Source organism: Belonocnema kinseyi, chromosome 3 (assembly GCF_010883055.1).
Source record: "Belonocnema kinseyi isolate 2016_QV_RU_SX_M_011 chromosome 3, B_treatae_v1, whole genome shotgun sequence".
In the NCBI taxonomy this organism is placed as follows: Eukaryota; Metazoa; Arthropoda; class Insecta; order Hymenoptera; family Cynipidae; genus Belonocnema; species Belonocnema kinseyi.
In genome coordinates, this window is record NC_046659.1 from 67964836 (window position 1) to 67983819 (window position 18984).

General features: G+C 26.8%; 2 protein-coding genes across 6 annotated transcripts in view; one reads left to right on the forward strand and one right to left on the reverse strand.

Annotated features, from left to right (window-relative positions):
* LOC117169565 (UDP-sugar transporter UST74c-like) overlaps positions 1–13957 on the reverse strand; it is a 16634-nt gene extending 2677 nt beyond the window's left edge. The window contains exons 1-4 of one of the 2 annotated variants that reach the window (XM_033355995.1): positions 13378–13957; positions 11765–11767; positions 4111–4454; positions 1383–1606 (exon numbers count right to left, since the gene is read on the reverse strand). In XM_033355995.1, coding sequence (XP_033211886.1) covers positions 1383–1606; positions 4111–4454; positions 11765–11767; positions 13378–13651 — 845 coding nt within the window. In that variant the 5' untranslated portion in view covers positions 13652–13957. Of the gene's footprint in view, positions 1–1382; positions 1607–4110; positions 4455–5588; positions 9122–11764; positions 11768–13240 lie in introns of those variants that run through there. The other variant, XM_033355994.1, reaches the window with a different exon arrangement.
* A 270-nt stretch (positions 13958–14227) lies between these two features.
* Positions 14228–18984, forward strand: part of LOC117169588 (glutamyl-tRNA(Gln) amidotransferase subunit B, mitochondrial) — a 12546-nt gene continuing 7789 nt past the window's right edge. Inside the window, exons 1-5 of one of the 4 annotated variants that reach the window (XM_033356033.1) lie at positions 14228–14451; positions 14550–14678; positions 17056–17203; positions 17313–17426; positions 17640–17812. In XM_033356033.1, the coding sequence (XP_033211924.1) occupies positions 14575–14678; positions 17056–17203; positions 17313–17426; positions 17640–17812 (539 nt within the window). In that variant the 5' untranslated portion in view covers positions 14228–14451; positions 14550–14574. Of the gene's footprint in view, positions 14679–17055; positions 17204–17312; positions 17427–17639; positions 17813–18984 lie in introns of all 4 variants that reach the window. The other 3 variants (XM_033356034.1, XM_033356035.1, XM_033356032.1) reach the window with 3 other exon arrangements.

Here is an 18984-nt window from a genome sequence, read left to right on the forward strand (position 1 = left end):
CGACTCGGGATACTTATAAGATACTACCATGATTTTTTCAGATTTTTTGGTCCAAAAATAAATTAGGCCAAAAACCGGCCTTACCGACCCTCCTCCTTTATACAACCAACATAAGGTGCTCCTATTGAAATTTGAAAAAGATAAAAAAAATTTCCTAAAAAAGAAAAGAAGAGAATTTTCCTCTTTAAACAAAAATAAAAAAGAGGAAAGAAACATAAAAAGGCAACCAAACAAAGCCCCTTCCTTCTCTTTTTTTATTTCTTTCGTACTTTTTATTATTATTATTATCAAATCACAGCAAAAAAACATTTGCAAAAAATAAAGGCCAACGTTTCGGAGATTTTCAGGAATTCTGCACATTAATTTGATTATTGGCCTCAAGACTATATTTAAAAATCTACAAAAATCTGTATTTTGTTTTAAATTTATTTAAATTTTTGAAAACATGTAATTAGTTTTGAATTTTTTCAAAATCCTGTAACCTTACAAAAAATGCTTTAAAGTCTTCCATATCCTTTTTTTTACAATTATGGAAATATTTTTCAATTTACTCTTAAAAGTACTTTTTCAAAATAAAAAAATCATTCAAAATTCATCTATGAAAATTAAGAAAAGACATTACAAAATTATCAAATATGTTTCATTAAAAAAGTTTTTTTGGCAACAAACATATTTATTCATTAAAAATGCAATGATGAAAAATGTTGATAAACTAAGCTTTTTTTATGTTCAATTTATTTTTTTAAATGATTGTTTGAATTTGATAAAACAATAATTTTAACAAATACTGTGTAATCTTTCAACAACAAAAATGTCATTTGAATTTTTTTGTAATGATTGTTATTCTTAATTTAAAAAATTTTTTAAAATTCAATGAACAATTTAAAAAAATTTCTTTTGTCAAAATATTTTATTACTATATATTTCATAAATTAATATAAGTTATTAAAAACAATTTTTTTATTGCTTAAATTCGTAAATTTTCTAGGTTCAGGAATTTGAAACCGTGGGATATTTTACAATTCAGAAATTTTCTGTCGCGAATTTTATTTTTCGGAAATTTTCAAAGTCAGAAATATTGTAAACTGTTAGAGAATTTTGTTACTCGTAAATTTTCCAATTCAGGATTATATATTTCAGGAATTTTCTTTTTCAAATATTTTTTTCAGAATTTTTAATTTTCTGGATTTTTCAGTCGTCCCAAACTGAAAACATCTAAGCAGGTTTTTAACAACAATATAAACGAGATATCGTTACGATAATATTTTAAGAAAAGGATTTTTTGAAGGTTTGTAGCTTTCAAGAAGGCTTATAAATCAAATTGAATTTTTGTTTCTTAATTGAAATCCGTGTGGAAAATTTAATTATTAATTTTCAATCACCTTGGTCGAAGTCTAACTGCACCAAAAATTGCACCACTTATACACATGGGAAGTTGTAATTGTAAACCTTCTACCCATTTTACAGCCACTTCTCCAAGCATCGTCGTTGGCATTAAAAGCATGGCATGGAAAATATCATGAACTTCTCGATATCTTTGCATAACGTAGGATAATTCGAAATCTTCAACAAATCGAACGGGTGGCCTCGAATCGGGTGAAACATCCTGTAAAAAATATTATATCTATTCTTAAAAGTTAAATGATTCACAAGTAAACATTTTTTTTAATCTATAAATATTATTTATAATTTATTTAATATGTCTTATAAATGCAGCTCTCAGATTGTCGCAATTGTAATGATTGTGTAGATATAAAAGACACAACTGTTTATAATCTTGATTTAATTTAGAGCCAATAAGTTGTAAATTTTTAAAAGCAACCGTCTTCTTTGAAGAGTGTATACAAAATTAACAATAATATATAAGTTAGGAAATTCTGAGGAAATGTCTAAACAAAATTGTTAACCAGAAGGTATCTGATTTTCAGATTAGTCTTCTATGCACAATTTGAAATAAGAATTTGTCACAGAAATATTTGAGATTTTGAACGGATTTTTTATAAATTAAAAATACTTGTTGAAAATATATTGTTCTTTTTCTTCCTCATCATTGACTGGCGAGTTTGATATGCTTTTGAAATAATTTTTATTTTTTAATTGAAAGATTCTATAATTATTCTTTTTTGTTCTATTTTTTGGAGGTATTGGCAGACAATAATTTGTATTGAATAATTAAAACCAATATTTATATCGAAATAGAACAAAATTGTTTTCTAATAAGTAACACAGTACACGATTTTTAAATAAACTTGAATTTTCACATTTATTTTCTAAGTTTGCTTTTTAATTTTGGTTTCCCAATGAGAATCAGAAAATTTAAAACATGTATTAGAAATTTAAAAATAATTAAAGTGTTTTTTGTTTTTAAAGAAATATGCATTTTGAAATGAAATTTTAAACTTTAGGAAAACAATTCTTTTTTCCAAATATCATTTAGAACTAAATTGCAAGAAGTTTATTTTAGTAATTTTAAGTATTTAAAAAATATAATTTTAGAAATTGTAGGAAGTTTCACTGATGAAAAAGAAACAATTAAAATAGTGTGTCTGAAATAAGTTTTTGCAGTTTAAGTAATACATTTTTCTGTAAAATTATTGGTTTAGAGAAATCTCAACTTTAAATGCTTTTTGGGCAAACATTTATATTTTATTTCGAATCAGAATCTAAGAAAAAAACTAAAAAAGAAATAAGTGACTAAAGCATAAATATTTTTGTACATTATAATTTTTTCTAACTCATTTTTAATTGACAGAAATTTCATATCATACATAAAAATCACAAAAGTACTAGTCACAAGTAAAAAAGACTAATAAAATCTAACGAATTAATTTTTTGCTTAAACCACAAAGAAAAATGTTTAATGTCATGTAATACATAACCGATTCCTACTTTAACAAACACTTTTCCGAATTAAAATACTAAAACAGATGCTTTTAAAAGTTTAAAGTTAAATTTTTTTAATTAAATTCCGCTAGACAAATTTGAAAATGTTCAAAATTATTTAATTTTAATCAATTCAAAGTTTAAAAAAATTAAAAATTGAACGATAACAAATTTATTTTTTAATGAACACTTTTTGGATTAAAGGCTAAATTATTTTTATTCTGAGTCATGTTGAATTTATAATTGTTTAATTATTACTTATGGACCGAAATTCAATACTTTCATAGAAAAATTATAAATGGAACAATACAAATTGTAACGTGGAAAGTTTAAATTATTATGCTGAAATTGTTAATATTCAAGGATATTTCAAAAATTTCAGGTTCAAATTGTACCTTTTTTAATATTTGAATTACAACTGCACATTTTAAATGAACGGATAAATACTTCTAAATATTAAAAAATGTTCTGTTTTTAATTCAAAAATTGCATAAAGAATAGAATTAAAATGTAATATTTTAGACTAAAACAATCATTACTAGGGTTTCAAATTCAATAAAAGCGTTTAATTATGAACTTACTTGAAGTTATTTTTAAATGAAAAATAGTTTATAAAGTTTCATTCAGACATTTAAAACTTGTTTGATTACTAAGGCTTCTAAATTGAAACAATTTAATTTTTATCGTTAAAATCGCTATCTAATTATTTTTAATACAAAATTCGCTTTATGCTTGAATTCTCAACAGTTAAAAGTTGAAGAAAATTGAGTTTTTATCTTTTACAAATCCAACTGTTAAAAATTTAAGGAAAAATCGAATTTTGTCTAACTCTCAGCAGGGAATATATTAGATTTTAAAAAATCTTAAATCTGATTGAAAATTTCTAAAGTAAAAGATTGTAGAATTGCGCATTTCAAACGGAATGATTTCAGAATTTAAAAATCTAAAAATTACACTTAACATTAAAAAGAAGTTGAAATCAAACTTATTTTGAATTCCATCTTATCATGTGATTGGCTACATTTTTCTTCCACAAATTTTTGAAATCCCCGGACGAAAAATGTTAGAAATTAAATGAAAAGCACAACGGAATTAAAAAGATATATATTTTTGGACATTTTTTGTATTTTTCGTGCGAACGTAAGTTGTAGCGGAAAAAATGTCGTTAAGGTAAGAATCAGTTAAGTACTATATGGCCTTAACAAGACCTAAAAAATCTGATCTTACATTGACTTCTAAAAAATCAGAATAAGTCTTTCCAACAGTTCCATCTGGCAAATTTTTGAGAGCCAATAAATCGACAGTAGTTGAATGAATTCGAGGCCTCAGATCAAGAATTCGTTGTCCTTCCGGCGTGGCTTGCAATTTTCTCAAACAGTGAAGCAATGCTTTTTCACCAGTAGTTTCTCCAAGACAAGCTATCATATCCCCTCGAAATGGATTCGTCAACGAAATTGCAGCAGAACCGGCTGCAAGAACCGATCGCTGCAATGGAGTCAAAGCCACATGATTTTTTGCAAAAAACTCCTTGTAGGCCTCTTGACTGTAAAGTCTTCGGAACATGAAACTACCTGAAACCGATGAAGGAAAAAGTAACATTCGGCCAGTTGACTATAAACAAGATTTATTCTATTCAATTATGTACATACGTAGAAATAAGGTTTCTCACTAACAAAATGTATCGTACAATTTTACAATTATGAAATCAAGCTACGAATTCATTTGGTCTAGTTAGCCATTTTTCTATGGCACGTCATCCTGGCAGCAGTAACTTTGCTTTGGTACATGTAGCAGATATAATCGTCTATTTGCATTCTAAATTCTCATTCATACACACGATTTAATTCAATCGAAAGATTTTAAATTTCAACTAAAAATATCTGCTATTAAAAAAAAAATCGAAAGATTTGAGCAATTACAGCTTTTTTAAATAAAAAAAAGTTTAGAATATTCTCAGGGTGGTCTTTTTAACCAGAGAAACAAATTTCCGGTAATTTCCTCGGGTTTTCCCAATCCTCAAAAATGTTTCACGATCAATGGAACTAAAAACATTCGACGTCATCATTTTCAATGCTCGAAATTGAAAAATGAATCAATAAAGTACATTTTCCAAATTATATAATTTTAAGGTAGAAAAATTATCAATTAAACGATTATATTTTTTAAAACAGAGCATTTTTTACATTACAAGTTAAATCATTTTAATTTTAAGCAGTTTCAAAACAATAATTGTTCAATTGTTATTTTAATTCTAAGCAGCTTTAAATCAATAATGGTTCAATTGTTTTCATGCAATAACATTTTTTATTGTTTTGATATATTTTTAAATATACTCTTCAACTTATTTTCTGAGTATACAAAATAATAAAAAATTTCCCCAAGAATATCAGGAAAAATTCGTTATTACCTTAAAACCTTTGAAAATCCTTAAATAGCTTCAAAATTTTATTTCAAAATGATCAATAATTTAAAATCTGTTTTTAATTTTCTTGGAGATATTTTGAAATATTTTCTTTAAATTAATTTTTTTAATTAAAAAAACAGTTTCAATTTTCCTAGAAATCTAAAGAAAATGATTTTATTTTTCTAAAACTTTTCACAATTCTTAAAAAGCTTATAAATTTTTTGTTCTCAATTATTAAGTGTTTATATGTTATTTACACTTCAAAATTCAACAATTTCACTTACAAATTACAATTTTTTAAATAGAGCAATTGAAATTTTAACGTTCCAAGTTTAAATTTAACTATTGGAAAATTTAACGATTCAATTTCTGATTTTAAGTGAACAGACAGGTACTCCTAATAACAAAATGATTGTTCTCTTTCTTAACTAAAAGATGTTAAACTGAATGGATTAATAATGGAATATTTTAGACTGAAAAAATATTTGAATATAATTTTAAATTTAATAGAAGAGTTCAATTATGAATCTAGAATTTGAATTCATTTTAAAATTGAAAATAGTTTATAAAGGTTTAAACGGACGTTTACATTTGCTTAACTGTTGAAGGTTGCGAATTGAAACAGTTTAACTTTTAACGGATTACGAATCGTATTTTAGAATTAATTACTGTTCCGTTGATCAACTGAATAATTTTATCAATATTTTTTTATTTTATATCCTTTTAATTTTTAATTGTTCAAGTCTTTAAAAATGCATTTCAAAATTCTTTAAATTAAAAATATACTATTCAAATATTCACATCTTGAATATAAAAGTTGTTATGTAGAATATTTTAGAAATATACATTGTAAACTGACTGATATTATAATATAAAAGTTAACGATTTAACTTAACTTTAAAAAAATTTGAAATCGAACTTATTATAAATTTGTAAATAATTTCTCAAAGAAGAAAAAAGATATAAAAGTATTATTTTAAACTGCATTATACCATGCGATATGAAATTCGTGAAATTTCAAGTAGCTGAATATATTTATCTTTAAAAACTGGTAAAATTCCCGGTCAAAGAATAATTTCACTGTTATTTCCCGGCCTAAAAAATCATTAAATTATAATTTTAATTATATAAAAAATATAATTATTATTTTCTTTAAAATCGTTCGATTGAAATTCTAAATAGTAACATTATGTACATTTATCTAAAAAGTGAGATTTCTTACAATTGAAGATCCGCAATGAGTGATCGTAAATTGATTTTTCGTTACCTATTACTTTCTGCTTTCAATAATAGTCCATTTCCAGAGGCACCATAATTAATAAATTTACTTGTTAAAAGAAAAATTCCTTGCATTTAAAATTCGATAATAACAGAGTTTTAACATTTTTCTATGTACAATTATTTACAATTTATAGAAATTGTATGAAAACATCGAGGATTATTTCCCTTAATCATATTTTTTCATTCCTATTTGCTTCAAGCTAAAGCAATTCAACCTAAAGCAATTCAACCTATATAAATTAGTACAATAATTACGCAACACTTAGAATTATTTTGTACAAATATTTTCAAATTGAATTCTATAAGCCAATTAAACCCCACAATTTGGGTTCTTTATTCTAGGAACATTTACGTGTAAAATAAATATTCAGTAAAGGTAAAGGAAGCTAAAAGTATGGTATTTACTCGTATATTAGGGCGCAGCTTGTAACATTTAATTCTAAAGAAAAAAAAAATTCTGAGGAATTCTTCCAAAATAGCCCGGAAAAACCGTGAAAAAAAAACATATTTTTCTTGATTTACTTCAAACTTATTTGTTGTATTATAAAAATGTTTTCGCCCACCACTATAATTTTATATTATACTGTGTTAATGGAAAAACTGCACATTCTTGTATACTTTCTTGTAAAATATTAAAACTACAATAAAATATAAAAATAGGCAAGAAATATTCGGGAAAGTTTGTTTTAATGAAAAAAGTAATCGAACAAGAAGGATGCATTTCATAGAAATCTACAAACTTCATTGAAATAATTTTTCAATACAGCCAATAATTTTGAAAATCAAGAGAAATTTTTTTTCCTTTTCGTGTTTTCTGTGCAATTTTACAAAATTCCTGCGAATATCTTTTTAATTAAGTCTAAACTTTACACAATTGCTTTTAACTTGAAAACGAAAGGAATGCAACATCTGGGCCTTCCGTTTTCTGACATTTGTATTATGCGCTTACGCCCATTCCGAATAAATATTCCGAAAGCACTATGGGTTATCGAAGATAACTTTTTGGCATTTCCTGAATGCAGATACGTAACTAGAACGTACTCTAAAATCTAAAGTAAGATAATTATAATGGCAAGCAGCTCAGACGGTCTATATTCCTGACTAGACAGCTTATTTGTCTATCCAACCATTTGCATTCACAATGCAATAATTTATTTATAAAACCACAATATGGTCTATCATGAGATTTTCAATGAACTAAAAGCAATTCTTATTTCAGAGCAAATTGTACTTCTCTATGAGATTTTCCGTTGTTAAATTAAATTTGTATTGCACTTATGAATATTTGACACAATAGTCAGTGATACGTGACATGTTTTCAAATACATAATTCTCAAATCGTTCATTAACAATTAACAGGTAATTTGCAGTAACAATAAAAAGTAATTTCTCGAAGATTAGAAAATAATACTGGCGATAGGAATCTTGATTAGCGTTTCGTTTGTAGAAATATTTTTATTATGCTGAATTTTTATGAGGAATGAAAATAAGAAGTAAAATTGTAAATAATGATTCTGCAATGCTGAAACTGAATTCTATCTATTGTGCGTAATGGTTGAAAATTGCTTCTAAAGATAAATTTCCTATCTCTGAAGGACATCCATCAAACTTTACATCATCAGCTAGACTTAGAAAAGTAGCTGATGAGAAAATAATTAAATACATTTCTCTATAGTAATTTACTCGCTTAAAAAAAAGAATTTACATCAATAAAGAGTTAAAAATTTGGTAATTGAAAATACTGATCATAGAATATTAGTCAATAAATGCACTCAACAAACGAAACAAGATTTCTCATCCAAAATTTAAAAATGTAGATCCATGGTCTTTCATTTTAATCGGTGCCTCTACTAAAAAGAATGATGAGGAATTGGGTATTTTCGAATGATTCAATTTACGTTCACTCCGTAAGTGGCTTATTTGATAGCTAAAAATCGATCCTCCTCAAACGAGAAGGATTGCTAAAGATCATACAATTTCAACTTTCGAATTGATTTCTTCTCTCAATGGAGAATATTTTGCTTCCGCAGGTTCAACCTTTCTCCGAAACGTGACCCACGTGTAAACTAAACTACCTATCACACTCAAATTAAGTCCTATGAAATTTAACCATGAAAAAATATAATCTCCTCCTATAACCATTCCGAGATAGGTAACACAAATATTTTTTAAGCATCCGATAATCGTGGTAGTTAATGCCGAATTATAAAGTGTACACAGAATCACACTGTATGAAAGTACGAAGCCCATAACGCACGAGAGTAAAAATTGAAGAAGAAAGAGAGGATCGCTCCAGTATGCGAATCCGGTTACTTTTTCAATATCACCTGACCACCAGGCTATGAGGATCGCTGGTATGATCATAAATAGGGAATTGTAGTACATCAAGCCGTACTTTCCAAGTTCCTTTGAGTCCAATTTTTTCTTCATGTAGACACCATTGGCTGCGGTGAAGATGTCGTTGAAAATAATAAAGATGTAGCCCTCTAAGTTGAAGGCGAGATCATTGGAGGCAGCCAGAAGAGCACCAAAAACCATGGTATATACACTAACCTGGATGTAGCGTTTTAAACAAGACATATTACCCAGGGAATTTTGTCAAAAAGCTGCAGGTTAGAACCTAGAGTACAATGCAAATTTCAGAAAATGAAAGACTCGAGGGACATATTCTTTTCCTTTTTATCTAAAAAGCAAATCTGTGAAATTTGTTGACGACAAACAAAAATTCTGAGGAATGCTGCCAAAATTGCCAGGAAAATCGAGGGGGAAAAAAAACAATTTCCTTGACTTAATTCAAAATTAGGGTCGATAGGGGTAAAAGTGTGATGAAGAGAACATGATAAATTTAAAAAAATTATTTATCAACTTTGTAGGTTACAGCATAAAGATTAGGGTAATTATGATTTGTTTTTTGTTTTTCTTTTTCATTTTAAAATACGAAAATCTGTAAAATTTTCGAGATTTAAATGTTTAAAATGTACTAAAACATATTAATAATTAAATAATATTTCATTATATACATTTACACAGATAAATAATTTTTTAATTAATTTAGAAATCATACAATTCCAAATAGGCAAATTTTTCAATATCACTGAACCTTCATACCAAATTAAATTTGTTTATTTTTAATAATATTCTTACGAATGACAAAAAAATGAAAGTAAACATACATTGTAAGAATCAGTGGATTTTTCTTTAACAGTTGGGACAGTACAATCTTATAACATTTGAATTTCAGTGTTTTTTATCATGCATCACACCCGTATCGAGGGAAAACAGTTGAAAATATTTCTTCACATATGTTTTTGTTGATAAAAGAAGGCGAAAATGAAAAATAGAAAATCTAAAGATAACTTCCGCAAAATTTGAAACAAGCATCTTGTCAAATATTTTAAATATCATTAATCAAATTATAACTTTGTAATTTAATATCACACTTACCCCTATCGATCCCCTATACCTATAAAACACATCTTTTTGGTTGTAAATAGTCATTTTTTCATTGAATAACCTTCCCGAGAAAAATCGAAAAAAGGGTGAAAAAAATTTAACTTACTAGCGTAATACTACTTACTAGCTTGAAAAATATATATCACCATTTTAACCCTTAACCACCCCAAACATAATTACAGAAAACAACTAAATACAATAAATTACAACACAAATTACAGGAAAATACAACATTTTCCTATTATTCAGATAAATTTGGTACATTTTTGTACCAAAATTAACCTTAAAATTATCTCCTTGCAGTGTTCTAAATAATATTTTATCGTCCTAGGTCGAAAAAGAACAACCTTTTGGATTAAAAAATTGTAAATTCTTTTATACTATCTTGCTAAATATTGAAACTACCATTAAAAAAATATATAATAGTATAAAAAAGTACAAAATTCGTCCAATAATTAGAAACAGTATTAATTTTCTGTAACTTCTGGTGTATTTATTCTTATTTTTCTGTAAAAATGGTAGTAGTTGTTCACATTTATTTATAAAAAATTTTCCACCAATGGTCAAAGGCAAATTAAAACAAAATGTTTAGTTTAATTTTTGTGAAATTTTGGATAGCAAAAAACACTACCAAATAAGGGGTATTAAGAAATAAAAATGGTGATTTATATTTTTTACGAAATCCACTGAGGGAAAATTAAAAATGCCCACTGCTTTTGAAAAATATCAACAAAATTTAGTTGACTTTTTTCACCGATTTTTTTATTTTTTTCGAGAAGGGTTGTTTCAACAACAAAAAATGAATATTAAAAAATATGTATGTCATAGAGATCTACGTGTTCTGTCTCAACATTTTTTTCAGTGCAAGCAATAACTTTAAAGTAAATCAAGGAAAACGCAGTTTTTACGGGGTTTCTGGAAAATTTTAGCAAAAATGATAAGAAATTTTTTTTGTATCGAACCCAAATTTTATACAGCTGCTTTCTATGCGGAAAATAAAATAAAAGGACACCAAAGTCCTTCATTTTCTGAAATTTGTACGTTACTCTACGTCCTAATGCATGTATATAATCAGAATGTTACTGTTTCCTTTTTATTTGCGAGTTTATGAGCATTCTTTATGTGTTGAAAATTAATTTGAAAGATAATGTCAGATCAGCGAGGGACTACTTTTATCAAATAAAATATGACAACATTTGTATTGAGACAGCAAGATAGAGTAACTTATTTCATTAAAATTCTTTAAATTTTAAACTAAATTTATTTACTTCATCCATTAAAATATTCAAATTTGAAATCGTTAAAACGTTCTCCAAAAGGTTTATAATCTGAATGGATTAATGTCTGATTATAAAAAGCGATTTATTAAAGACGGACATTTAATAGTACTAAAAAATTTACATGTAGCTGAAGTTTGAAATGATGTACAATTATTTAATAATTTATAATTTAAAGCAACTTTTAAAGTTTGACCAAAATTTCGGTAAAAATATTCCGATTTTTTCGGTACGTGTAGACACTTTCTTTAAGACATGTGGAATTAAATAATATGAAATTAACGAGATTAAAAATTGATAATTTCCAATTGAATTTGAAATGTAACAGTTTTACTCATCATAATGAGTATATTTTCCAAACAATTTGTCATAATTATAAGTGCCAAGAGAAAAATGATTTTAATAGCTTGTTAAACATAGCGTTTCAAAAAAACATTGAAAATTCAGACATTTTGAGGCCTTGAACTCACTACAAAGATAAAAAATAGTATCAAAAATTTGAAAAAATAGTTTCATACAATTTTTGAAAAACTAAACTGGGCAATGAAAAATTACCTTAATTTTTCTAACAAAATGTCTAGTTTTCTAAGTTCATATTTTAAAAGTATTAAAAATGAACTTTAATGTTTATTTAAAACGTTCGTTTTTTAGTATACAAATGAATAATTTGAAATTGAAAACTAAACTGAATTTTTCGAAATTAAAGCTCCTGAAATTCTAGAATTTCAAATTGTTATTACATAACGAAATTATAATTTAACATTAACGCTGACTATACAAATTTTTGTATCGTCACAAAATGAATTGAATTAGTCTTTATTATTCATTATTGAAATTTTAAAATAAACTATTTTTCAATTTGAAACGACTTATTTGTTTAAACTAAAAATCGAACAATTTCAGGATATTACATTAAATATTAAAATCTTTTTTTAAATGATAAAAAACGAAATTTTAAGCTTTTCAAATAAAAATAGCTTTATATTTACATATAAGATTATGAAATTCAAAATCAACCATCAAGGCTTTTAATATGAAGTTTTAGAATATTTAATAACGCAATTGTCCTGAAATTTTCAATATATTAGAATTTTAAAAAACAATATTGTAAAATTAAAAATTCAAAATCTCCAAAAATTAATTTACAAATTAATTTAAGAAAAAAACTTTCGTTTCAAGGCCTCCAGGATTTAACTGTTTTTCAAAACGATTGGATAGCTTTTTTTGCTCAAATATGTGACTTCTGTCAACAAAAATCACTGTCATTTTCACCGTTAAAAATTGCAGAATTAAAAATATTGCGAGAAATATCGTGAACCTTTAAAGTATGATTGTTTCTAACACTCAAAATTATATTCTTTCTAATTGGAATTTTTGAAAACTAGATGGGTAGCCACCTTGATATCCACTGTTCAAACCATTTCGATGAAAATGTACGTAATTCGTTGAAAATTCGTATTTTTGGTAGAAAATTATTCTTCTTGGTTAAAAATCGAACGATTTTGTTAGAAATGTATGTATTTTACTGAAAATTCATATTTTCTGGTAATAATTAAACTTCTTAGTTTAAAATTAATTTGTTTTGATTAAGGATTCAACTGTTTTCTTGAAAATTCGACGTTAAATTTAATTTCCCAAAAAATAGTAATATAGTGTCACTGCTAAAAAAAACATCAAATAGTGTGATAAGACCTAGGCTTCAATTTGGAATTTAAATAGTAGAGAAATAACTAATTTGAGTTTAAAACTTTACAAGATAATTTAAAATCAATAGAGTTCAAAGTGATTGCTTTTTATTGAATCCCTAGGGATTTTAAAACCCGTCAATTAGTTTAAAATTGAAAAACAAATAAAAAATAAAAATGCTCAAATATCTGAGACACAGTAGCATTCTCAATATAGAAAACCCTTTTGAAATTCTCGAAAACAGAAGATGAACTACCTGGATGGAGGCTCGAGCCTTGATTCCGAGAATGTAGAATTCTGCGATCATCGTCATAAGGATGCTGAATCTCCTGAGTGCAGTAAACATTGGAAGACTAATCTGCTTTGTTCCCCCAAGTCCAAAAATCATATTGCCGATGTAGATGATAGGGAGCGGCCAAATCTTGGTCAGGGTGGAAGTTTCTAGGTTAGGAAAGTCCACGTAGCGGAGCTTCTTTGAGATGAAGAGGACTAATATCGTCGCTACCATCTGTCCGATGCCCAGAAATTGAAATGACGGAAAACCGAAGGTCGTCAACACTGTTTTGTTCACCACGGTGATCATAAACGACGAAACCCCATAAAACAACGCGGAACCGACCCGAGCAAACACCGGATTATTTTGGTTCGCCGTCATCGTCGGCTTCATTTTTGCCCTAGGTTCCTCACTCGGGCTTGTGGAGATTTTCTTTTTAAATTAGGAATACATGATCTCGATGGGGGATCTGAGTAAAATGCACCAAAATTAACGTACACGGTGATAACCTTATCATCCTCGTCCGTCCTGGCATGAAGGATCGATGCTCTTCAAAACTTCCGGAGACTCTGGACAGACGAAGAAAGTATTTCTTATCAAACTGGGGTTATCATGAATAATAATCAGGAGCTAAATTAGAATAGTGTACGTTGAAAATTGAGGAAAACTGAAAGAAACTGCGTACACGTCAATGCTTCGCGCCCTTGGCCCGGCGAGTGTTTTCTTTTGTGGACACTACGTCCCTCTGGTGACTCTCGTAAAAAACAAGTTTTAGAAAAATAGGCTTTTTTTGTAGATTTGTTAAAAAGCTTTTACCATAAAATATTGTTCATTTTGTTAATTATTATTTGTGTTCTGTTGTCTCTTTTCAGGTAATTTCTTATTATTTCTAAATTCGATAAGTAACGTCGAAAATTTAAGAAATAAACACGTCATTCCTGCGCGGGAAATTCAATTGAATTCTAGCAGTCGACATTCGACTCCGTGGCAGACGAAAAATCGCTAACATGACAGCAGACAACAAAAATATAAAAAATATTATTAAGCCTTAATAACCTTAATAATGACATTTGATTTGGTTTTCTTGTGCATAAATTAAGTATTCACAATCATAATCTTATCCTTAAGGCAAAATTGCCTGTAAGATTTTTTAAAAATGATTTTCTTTGGACAACCTAACCTTACAAAATAATGTAACCCATATAACCTTACATTTTATATCTTCATTTTGTAGATTTTGTTTAATATTTATAAAGTTTTCGACCATTTTGATTCAACTAAATATTTTTAGTTGATTTTTGGAACATTTCGCGATTATGGAGCTGGCAAAATGTATTTATCCATTTATTAAAACGTCTCCTGAAAAGACTAGACCTGCCAGACTTTTCGCTACAAAAGTGCAAGAATTGCTCAAAATTGGGTAAGTACCTAAACTTTGATTATTAATTAGTAATGTTACAATTTTTAATTATAAAAAATATTTATAACTGTTTTTTAAACTGGATCGCTAGCCTGAAATTTGTTTAGACCTACAAAATTTAAATAAATGCAATTTTTCCGCTGAATTTTTTATATAATATTTTAAAGTAGCATTGTTTTTCGAAATTTGGATGAACTGAAGTTGAAGGAATTTGATTATTCTGTTGAAAATCAAACAGTGTTGTTAATAAGTCATTCTTTTTATTTGGAGTTTCAACTGTTTTATTAAAACCGATTTTATTTTTTGGTTGAAATATCCTATTACATTTTTCATTGCATTATTACTTAGTCGAATGCGTGGGACTACTTTGTCAAAAATTCACTTCATTCTGTTGATTCGTCATTTAGTTAAAACCCTCTTTTCTTCGAAATGTATTATTTTGTTTAAAATGTAATTATTCCACTATTTTGTATTTAAATTCAAATATTTTGTCGAAATTCATGTATTTTGTTAAAAATAAATATTTTTTGTTGGACAATTCATCTTGGTTAAAAGTGGACTTTTTCGGTTGAAAATTAAATTCCTGGGTTGGAAATGAGGTTTTTTTTATTGACAATTAATTTTTTAATTGAAAATTTAACTATTCCATATTGTGTACAAAAATTTGTTGTTTTTTATTTTTAAAATCTTCCCGATTGAAAATTCAATTGTTTGGTTGGATATATTTTTTTACTGAAAATTTACCTGTTGTAGGTTAAAATTAAACTATTTTCTTAAAAATTTGTATTTTGCATAGCAAAGTAGCAAGTTCATCCTTTTTGCTTAAACATGTGATTATATCTTTGGAAATCCATTTTCTTTTTTGGCTTAAAATTTATGTTTCTGACTGAAAATTCACCTATTTTATTTTTGTTTAAAAACTAATTCTTTAGTTGAAAATTTATGTTTCGATCTGAAAATTTAACCATTCTATTTTTAGTTAAAAAATTATTTTTGTTTGGTTGAAAGTTTAACTATTTTTTTGATAATTCTTTTTCGTTTGATTAAAAATGTATTTTCGTATCTGAATGTAACTATTCTATTTTTGACTGAAAATGTATTTGCATGTAGATGTGTCTATTTTTATAGAAAATTCATCTGTTGGATTAAAAGTTCTACTATATGGTTAAAAATTCCTTGTTTTAAGAATGCATCATTTAAGTGAAAAATTTATTTTGTTGCTTAAAAATTCAAATATTTTCTTGCAAGTTCGTCCTGTTGGTAAAAAAATTATCTCATCACTTGAAGCGTCCTTTTCTTGGTTATTATATTTTTTTGTTTTAAATTAAAATATTTGATTAAAAATTCGTTTTTTTTTTTGTTTGAAACTTTTTTCTATCTGAAAATTCAACTATTCTATTTTTGTTTCAAAAATGTATCTTTTTTATTTGAAAATTCATGTATTTGTTTCAAGATTGGTCTTTTGCATTTTCATATAGGAAGCTTTGTACTTAGGTATACAATTATTCATCTTTTGGGTTGAAAATACCACTATATGGTTACAAAATCGTTTTTTGTTTGTTTTAAAATTCAATCATTTTGATTGCGAATTCATTTTTTATTTGAAAATTGCTTTTTTTAGCTAAAAATTTATATACTTTTAATTATGCTTGAAAATTTACCTTTTTTAATTGAAAATTTATTTATTTGGTTGAAAACTCGTTTTTTTGGGTTAAAAATTCAATTAATTTGGTAGAAAATTTGTAGTTTTGCATTAAAAATTTATATATTTGGTTGCAAAGTCAACTGTTGCAGAAAATTTCTTCTTCTGGGCTTAAAAACCAACATTTTAGATGAGACTTTTGTTTATTTACTAAAAAATTTGTCTTGATTGAAAATTTAACTGTTTTGTTAAAAATTCCTCTTTTTGGTTTGAAAATTAGTTTGTATTGTTTAAGAATTAAACTAAATTGTTAAAAATTAATATTTTTCTTCCTTATAGATTAATGAACTAAATTTTCAATTATAATTTTTCAACATATTCCGATTTAATCCGTTTATCAATTAATGGAACCTCCACACAATTTTTGAGGCTTCAATTGAGAAAATGTATTATTTTTACTATTTAAGAAAAGGGAGTGTTTTAAAAACACTTTTATGCGTAAGGTTTGTTTTTATACTGAAAATACAAATTTATAAAAGTTAGGGAAAATAAAAAATTGGTCAGGGAATTTTGAAATTAAGATTTTGTAGCAACTCTGCTATAATCCTGAATATTTGGGGTTTAAAATTTACAATTGTGAATGCTTAAGTTTAAATTTTAAATGTTTCAAATTAAAAATGTTCAGCTTCGAAGGTTCTTATTTACATTTTTAAATGACTTGATTATAAATTGCAGAGAAAATTGGAAGCCTGTCGTTGGATTAGAAGTTCACGCACAAATATCAGCAAAATCAAAATTATTTTCTGGAGCTGGGACGTCTTTCGGAAGTCCAATAAATTCTGCAGTCTCTTTCTTTGACGCAGCAATTCCAGGAACATTACCAGTATTAAAAATATTTCCTCTTCTCAAATCATATATCATAATTTATGTTTACTCACAATTGATCAAATTTATTTTAGCTTCTATTCTTACTCAATTTTGATCCCTTTTAGGTTTTAAATAAAAGATGCGTCGAAGCTGGGATAACAACAGCTTTAGCTCTGTCTTGCAAAATAAACGAAGTTTCCCACTTTGACAGGAAACATTACTTTTATGCCGATTTACCTGTAAGTTTTAATTTTTTTCTATGTCATCTACATCAGTGATGAAAAAAATACTTAAATCAATTTTTGTTAATTGGTAGACTTGCAAATTTTAACGGTTTGATTTTTTGAATTGGAGAGCACAGTAGTATGATTTTTGAAATTATCAGGCTTGTTTCAAATTCTTTAATTAACACAATTTCATTCTTTTAAAATTGTTGTGTTGCAATTCAACAGGCAGGATATCAAATCACTCAACAGAGAAAGCCTTTGGCAGTAGATGGCATTCTTCATTTTAATGTTTTTACTCCTGGAATTCACAAACAGCCATATCCTAAGCACTCTAAAATAAAACAGTTGCAATTGGAACAAGACAGCGGCAGAAGTCTCCATGACGAGGAAACCAAAAGGTGAAGTCAAATTTAAAAATATCAGAATCTTATTTAATATTCAATAATTAGCTAACTTCGGCTTATGCAATTAAGCTTTAAAAATTATAGAAAGATCTTACCGATTTCAATTGATTAAGATTAAATAAGTTTCAATTAAAGCGTTAAAAATTAAACAATTAGACATCGCCCTGAAATTTGGTGAATTAAAGTAAAGTATTAATATCAACGACTACTATATTTTTAATCATAATTATTTAAATTAAAAGTCACACTGTCAATGTGACTTTAAAAACGGTAATTGAACTCCATGTTTCATTTCTAAAATAAAGAAATTTAATTAATTTATAACTCAACTCTATTTAAATAAAAAATTAAGATAAAGAAATAAATAACTGTGTTCCAAAAATCAAAAAAGACCAAATTTGGACAATCAGATGTGCAACCTCTTTCATTCAGACTAAAAAAAAAATTGTCCAGTCAATAGACTAAGATTCTCCTTAAAAATTCAATAATTAATTCAACGGTAAGAAATAAATTTTTTGGAATGTGAAAACCCGATAATGAGACCTTCATTATTGAGTAATGTTCACTGATTTTTTTGATCACATCGATATTGTTGTTTCTTAAATATTATTTTTTGTTATTGCTGCGAGCGTCAATCTAAAAATCTCACATAGGGTTTCGCCACTGAAGTTTATACTCGAGCGTTTATAGTTGATGAAACAACAAAAAATGTTTGTTTTTTTTTCATTAAGTTGCAAATATTTTTCATTTTGCAACTAAGGACAACTTTTCAAATAACCGTATTTCCATGAAAAAAGTACTCAATTTTTTAAAAACAATTTATATCTTCGCTTCTAATTAACATTAGGGGCCCAAATCATGTCATAAAAAAAAGCTGCGGCGAGGTGACAAAACGAGCAAACCATTTTTAACGCACGTTTTCGATGATTCGCAAACGTTGTTTTAACATTTTTAATAAACATTCATTGAAAAATAATGTAGTTGCAATTTTCACTTGCAAACAATGCGATTAAATGTTGCATTAGCATATATTCGAGTGAAGATTATTTTTCATGCTCTACATCATTGATAAACAACTTTTCGTTTTGCGATTCATTTTTTTTTTTTTAGCAAACCATGATTAAATGCAAAAAACACGAATTTCGCCATTTGAACGCCCTTGAGGC